Source organism: Halyomorpha halys, unplaced genomic scaffold (genome assembly GCF_000696795.3).
Source record: "Halyomorpha halys isolate HHAL.00 unplaced genomic scaffold, Hhal_1.1 Scaffold748.1, whole genome shotgun sequence".
NCBI classification, from domain to species: domain Eukaryota; kingdom Metazoa; phylum Arthropoda; class Insecta; order Hemiptera; family Pentatomidae; genus Halyomorpha; species Halyomorpha halys.
Window position 1 is genome coordinate 306,369 of NW_027111006.1, and position 7,525 is coordinate 313,893.

The 7,525-nt window shown below is 31.2% G+C and overlaps 1 protein-coding gene across 1 annotated transcript in view; it reads right to left on the reverse strand.

The window, feature by feature from the left end:
• Positions 1–1,718: 1,718 nt before the first annotated feature.
• LOC106685834 (uncharacterized) overlaps positions 1,719–7,525 on the reverse strand; it is a 12,580-nt gene continuing 6,773 nt past the window's right edge. Inside the window, exons 5-7 of the mRNA XM_014428765.3 lie at positions 7,294–7,471; positions 2,370–2,617; positions 1,719–1,857 (exon numbers count right to left, since the gene is read on the reverse strand). Of these exons, the coding sequence (XP_014284251.1) occupies positions 1,845–1,857; positions 2,370–2,617; positions 7,294–7,471 (439 nt within the window). The 3' untranslated portion in view covers positions 1,719–1,844. The remainder of the gene's footprint in view (positions 1,858–2,369; positions 2,618–7,293; positions 7,472–7,525) is intronic.

Sequence of the window (7,525 nt, forward strand, 5' to 3'; positions counted from 1 at the left end):
AGTCAATTTCATATTTAAATAAAAAATAAGTAAAAAAAAAAAAAATTAAAAATTAAGAAAAAAATGAAATAAAATAAAAAATCTCTCTTAAAATATATACAAACAAAAGAATAAACAAGTGAACATAATCAGATTATCTGTATGAAAAATAAATAAATAAAATAACATAATGATAAAATAATATACACAATATCTGAGAAAATCTAGTTTTAAAAAGAATGTGTATCCACCAATTGGTCCAACAGGCGTGAATCGAACAGCTGTTTTTGACCATTCCTCGGTAAAAATCAAACAATCGTTAAGATTAAAATCTTTTCAGGATTCAATTTTCTGTAAGAATCCGTCATAATAATTTAAGTATTCCTCAGCCGGCCGGCATGGTCATTTGGTTGTTATATTACATCAAACCAGTGGCCAAAAAAAGTCATTTATTTCACCCTAATTTTTTATTACCTTTATTAAAACTATGATTATTAAACTATAATTAGTAATCAAAATTAACGAGTCTGCTAAGTATAGTTGAGGAAAATAAAAAGTAGGAGATGTTTCCAAATATAATTTTTTTTTTTTCATTAGTAGCTTGGAAACTACTTACTACACTATAAAACGTAATAGAACATCATTTTAAGTAGAGTAAATCTGATAAAATATGTTCAATAGTTTCTGAGATACAGCTTTTTAAAAAGTACATTTCATGAAATATGTTCTATTCAATCGTTGGTTAGTAAATTCACTATAGGAAATCTATATCCCAGGAACCATGAGGTTACAGGTGTCTATTAGCACTCAAATTAAAGCTAGTTTAATGTACCATAAAATAGTGTATTACGTTTATCTTCTGAAGAGTAGTAATTTTTAAGATACTGAACGTTTTCCTATAACTAGCCTTGCCAGAGTCTTCTGTTTTGACTTGTGATTATAAATAATTTTCTGATTGTAGGAAAATAGTCCGGATGGCGGTCTTTTGAAAAACCAATTTCTCCGAGGTTAAATATAATAGTACAATAGGCCAAGAAGAGAGAAAAGTCAGTTATTTCACCACCATCTTTGATTACTTTATTGAAAACTATATAAATAGTATAGTTGGAGGAAGTAGATTGGAGGGAGATCGTAAGGGCTGTGAGAACGAAGTGCTGCGGCCAACTGACGAAGCCCAGCAAAGTGGGGTAAAGTTGGTTAACAATAAATAGTTTTCTTTTACTATTTTGATACCTTTATTGACCGCCACTCGGACTATCTCCCTCCAACTATACTATTTATAATTGGAGAAGTTCGTGGGAGGGTGCGGTCAGCGAAGAACAACATAAATAAACAAAACCATATTTATTTATTTTATGCCTACGTTTCGACTTGAGTTTCAGGTCTTCATGACCTTATATACTATTTATATAGTTTTCATTAAAGTAATCAAAGATGTTGGTGAAATAACTGACTTTTACCTCTTCTTGGTCTATTGTACTATTATATTTAACCTCAGAGAAATTGGTTTTTCAAAAGAAATGAAAGACACTTTGTATTGATTTATTCTTTACCGTGAATCGAATAAAATTCAAAATGAAGTTGAAATTCAGAGTTTTTTAATGTGTATTGTGCAATGCCCATGTGGACAAATTTAGATCAGGTATGAATTTTATCAATAAGAGATTTTTTGCTAAAATTGTGAAATTAACAATAATTAATAGTAAATAAAAAACAATTCTTATTCACGAAATTTTATTTATATCCTTTGGCTTTTCACCTCACTCTTTTATAGATACCGTAGAAGTTGGTTACTGTGCTCCTTAAGGAATATCATCGCATTGAGATAAATATTAATTTTCGAACATCAAACGCAAGTAATTCTTTCAGTGAGAAGTCCTTCGAACAAAAGTTTATAAAATTAATTATGTTTCAAACGACAACCTACACCATGTTCACAAACTCCTAAATATTTTGACCAAATTTTCTTATTTTCATATGAACTTTGTCCATCTTTTTTATCCTTTGGCACAATCTCTGTCTAATCCCAATGATCCCTCTAATCTAAGTCGAATCTACAGAGTGCCCGAAACGTTTTATAAATTTGTTATTGGAGTCATAATAATAGATAGCATTTCCACTCAAGTCATGAGTTTCTCTAAGTCTGACAGAAGATGGAACATGTGGAAACAAAGATTGTTTCGCATTTGCTTAGGCTAAATGGATGTGTATAAAATTAATTATTTTATATTAATTTGTTTAATATAATTCTTATTAAATTGTAAAATCATGAACAAATAGGAATTAACTAGGTGAAATTTGTATTTCATATCAACATTTCGACTTAAGACCTCTGCTCGATCAGCAAGGAGACTTAAATAACATAATATGTATATTACATAAATTCTCACTCAAGAGGGACATCAAAATACACGGTCATAAGATCGGAACAGATGTTCTCATAGGCGTTCTCCCCCGGTATCGAAGTGAGCCATACGGCGAGACCATCAGCGAACCTCATCAGCAACTGACTGAGTGGAGTGTCGCCATCAGGTTTGATCCCGAAGGCCTTCTGGAGGCGTTCCAGGATGGCTTTGAAAAGCATTACTGTCCGCTTGTTCCTTTTAGCGTCTGTCAGCATTTCCGAGTACTGCGTCATCTGCCATCAAAGTAATGATTAGAAACATTATAGTTAGTTTGGTATAACATATGAGAATATTTCATAAGCCTATAAAGGACTATTCGGAGGACTTATCTTTAACAATAAGTTTAACAATTAAGCCTATAAAGGACTTATCTTCAACATCTAAACATTATTATTGTTTACAATAATATGTAACATTTATGGTTACATAGAGACATTAATAGTATATTAACAAATTCCAGCATTGGATGACCACCTGTCATCCTGTTTTTATACTTTTTTTTTTGTGCCACCATCATGGTCATTTACGACATGCGGGTGGTTTGAGGAGGAGAATAATCTACATGGTACCACCAAATTGTAACCATAGTGGGGGTCAAGTATTCATTTCGTTAGACCACCACGAAAATAAAAGTTAATTCCTCAGGCTGGATTCGAACCGACGTCGCTGTCACGAGGCAATCAAAGTTGGTGCTCTAACTCCCTCGGCTACAAACTGCCCTATCTGTTCTACATCCCACACATAATTAACATTGAACACGATAACAATCTACTAAACACTTTAGATCTACTCCTATAACTGACATTATTTCTACTCTTCTTCACTTCTAACCACGTCATTGAACAAATCAAAACGTGGCTTAAAATAAAAGCCAAATGGCATGACTTGATTAAGACTAGGGTTTAAGATTAGTTTTTCTGACTGCCGTTATATTGAGCCATACTATCACAAACAGACACTCATCTCACCGACTAATCTTTTCTATACAGATGTTACTCTGCCCAGCATGAGTCTGAGTTACTTATATTTGGTATATTTATTTTTCTTTGTGGGTTCTGGTATCCTTTGTCCTCTTAGTACAAGAGCCAGGTGGAAAATAAGTCAGTTATTTCACTCCATTTGTTTTATTACTTTAATGAAAACTACGAATAATTACTAGTTAGATTTGATGAGTCTGCCTTAATGAGTACTGTTAAGGGGATACAAAATGGCGACTGTTTCAAAATATTAAAAAAAAATAATTTTTTATATCTTTGAATCTACGTACAACTCTAGAAAACGTAATAGAACGTCATTTTAAGAGTAAATTTATAAAATTTTAGCCCTAATAGAGCTCTTTACTTAGAATAGCTCCCGAGACACATTTTTTTTTAAAATAAACATTTCATGAAATACATACGGAAAAATCAGTAGTTAGTGAATTTATTGTTGAAAAAAATTGTCTCAGAAACCACTGCACCTAAAAATGTCTTCCAACACTAACATTAATGTTAGTTTTATTGTATTTTCCAAAATAAATTAACAAACTTTTTATTTCTAGCTGTTATAACATAATTTTTTATTTATGAAAAACAATATCTCAGTAACAATTGGACGGACAGATGTCTGCCAGCAATAAAATTAAGGATAGTTTAATGATCAGAAGATAGTTTTTACCTTAGTTGATATATATAAGATGATGGTTGGAAGTGCGGTCAGAGAATAAGTTAAAAAATTTAGTGAGTTAAAAAAACAAACACAAATAAGTTAAAAAAATTATTTAATAGTGTCAATATTTCGACCTGAATTTCCTGTCTTCTTGAAGACTAGGAATAAAAAACAAGATAACAACCAATGAATAAAAGGATATATAGGAAGTAAATAATTGTACAGAATGAAAATAGATAAAAATAAAGTAATGAAAGAACTGGGAAAAGAAACGTAGATATAGATCAGATATGAAAGTAAAATAATAATATAAACTAATAAAACATTAAGTTTAGAAAGGCAAAGAAAATGTGAGGGTTAAGGAAAAATAATAAAAGAATAAAAAAGGAGAAGGGGTAAAAGAAAGATAAGAAAAAAGAGAATAAAACATTAAACACACCTGCTTGGTAGACGATGGAAATCCAAAGATAAGTTATATGCAAAATAGCTGACCTTTTTCCCCTCTTGTGCTCCTATAATATCTATTCTTGATCTACCAAACATCTTATTACAAGTACACCTAATGTCAATCTGTATGTTGAATGTATAGTTTATGAAACTGGCTGATTTTATTGTTAAAATAATTAACTGCGATAATTAAAATTATTTAGATGTGAAATAGTAAATTAAAAGAAAAAGTTGTTTTGCGTACCAGCCACATTACTTTAATTTTTGCTGAAACAGTTTTCTACATAATAATCGTAAACAAAAAATAATAAATTTTAAAACAAGAAATTATGCCTTATAAAATAAATAAATAAATAAATAAATAGAAAACTGCAGCGCACATTGACCCTTACAACCGCTTATGAATATGCATAGAAACACTCAATGCAACGACATGCTTACTACGAAAAAAATAAAAACTTTTCCATTAGTATGCCATTGTTAGCTTTTACTTTCTCCTGTTCGGACATGAACGAAAGGAAGACTTTTAAAAGCAGAAGAATGTAAGAATTAACATTCGAGGAGAAAAATAAACGTTTTCTAAATAACTTTCATGATGAGGAAGTTCACGCCTTCTTTTTTACTACCTCAAATCAAATTGAGCATACATTATCCAAAAAAATTTCTATTCGATGTCGTCAATCTTTGTTTCTGAATGCTTCATATATATGTCACGTACAAGAAAACCTTTTTTATTGTACATTATACAGTCACAGAATTAAGCAGTAGAAGCACGAATCATCATCAAACAAAAACGTAAGTAATATAAATCAAAACTCACCTAAATTGATTGAATATTTGAAGTTAAAGAAGGACACTTATTGAAATTCAAACATGTGTCCAGTGAGGACATGGGTTTATGCATGTTTTATGCTTGTTCAAGTGACTGAGTTATTTCACCTCAATTTTGTATTACTTCTATAAAAATCACATATAGTTACTGGTTAAAATTGATGACTCTGCAATCACAGTTAGAAGGAATGACAAATAACTCTTTAAAAACTATCAGACAGAATTTAAAGTAGAATAAATTCGCTACAATACGAGCCCTGATAGACCAGTTTACGCCCAATAGTTCCCGAGATAAGTTTTTTCAAAAAGAAACTTTTTTTCCAAATTAATATTTGGAAAATCCGGCAATTATCATAATTATTATCATATAGCAATTATTTTGGCAATTATCATGGAAACTACTACTTCTCCGTAAGAACAACATAAAGATGTCTAATACTACTGAATTCAGGAGTAGTAGGAGTAGCATTATTCGTGATTATGAATTCCTAAAATATTAATATCTCGTTGTTGGAATAAATTTTGTTTTATGAAAAAATATATTTCAGGAATTATTAGACGTACAGATGCCTATCAGCACTCAAATTAGAGCTAGTTGGATGTACAATAATATATATGAGGAGAAGATGCTTGGGTGCGCGGTCAGAATATAACACAAATAAGTTCAAAACAAAACATTTCATAGATACAATCCAAAATAAAACATTGCTTCGGGATCCGTTCCAAAAATTTTTAAAAAATGACAGCACTACCAATGTCTTCTTTCCCTCCTTACGATATTATCACCGAACTCTGCCCATAATCGTCATAAAGTTGTAGTATGTTATCTTATGATCCGATATCTTCCAAGATTAATTGTTTACTTCCATGAAAATTATGTTCAGTTAAAAGTCAAAATTGATGACTCTTCTAATCATGGTAAGGGGCAGATAAAAATGGCCGCTGTTTCAGAAGTAACAAAAATTTGATTATTGCATACTTTCAAGTTATGAAAAATAGCACGTTTTTTTATGGTATAAAAAGATTCAATTAAAACCTGGGCTACACAAGGGATACAGTAAGTGTTATTAAAAATTAAATATTAAAATGTTTGAGGTTCAAACCCCAAAAATTGATTTTACTTTCAGTCATTTTTCATTCTGTGCTCCATATCCTTAAAACTACCTACAAAGCTAAAAAAAAAAACTTCTTAGAACCTTATTTTTTAGAATAAATTTTCTGAAATGTGAGATCTAATAGCTGTACATAATTTTCATGCAAGTAAAAAAAAAAATCTTCGAAGATATCGGATTATAAGATAACATACTACAACTTGATGGCGATTATAGGCAGAGTTCGGTGATTATACCGTAAGGAGGGAAAGAAGACCATGGTAGTGCTGTCATACTTTTTAATTTTTGGAATGGATCCCGAAGGAATGTTTTATTTTTGATTATATCTATGAAATGTTTTGTTTCGAACAAGGCGAGACGTGAACAGTCACCAAGAAACGAACAGTATGAATCACACTGGAGATGCTAGTGGATGGAACCCTATATAGGGTCACCGGCAATATAAATATTGTATGAGTGCATGCAACAGTCTATCTCATGTTTATAACAACGCATGACTGTGAAATTGTGATTTCTTTAATTGAACTAGTAATTAAAAATTAATTGTAATTTGGGACTATGATTCATCAAGTAGTTGAAATTACTAATCGAAATTTTTATTTCAAATTACATTGATTGTAATTATTTTTTCCCCAACATTGGCATGTACTATTAAATTGCTGTGGTTGTTGAGACGTGTTCTTTGCCACTACATTAAATTTATTGAACGATATTTTATCGCAGTCAACAAACAGAACTTGATTTCAACTATGTTCATGAAGTCATCATACCGCGTGATAACACGTGGATAAACTCAGCCCAACAAATACAAAAGACGCACAGTTTGGATATAGCTTAAGCTATATAAGGTAAACAATTGTTAAATCTCTTACTTTTGATGCTATGGTTCCGGCGACATGGCAAGCCCATTCATACTGGTCCTCAGTGGGCGAGGTATAACCAATGCGTTCCATTTCAGCTGCTCTCTGGGACTTAATATATTGCTGCATCAGGAACAGAACCGCTCCACGAGGTGTCATGTCGAACTCCTCAATCAACATATCTCTTAAGCTACAAACAACTTATCATTATTATATGGACAGGTAGTTGGTATATATATATATA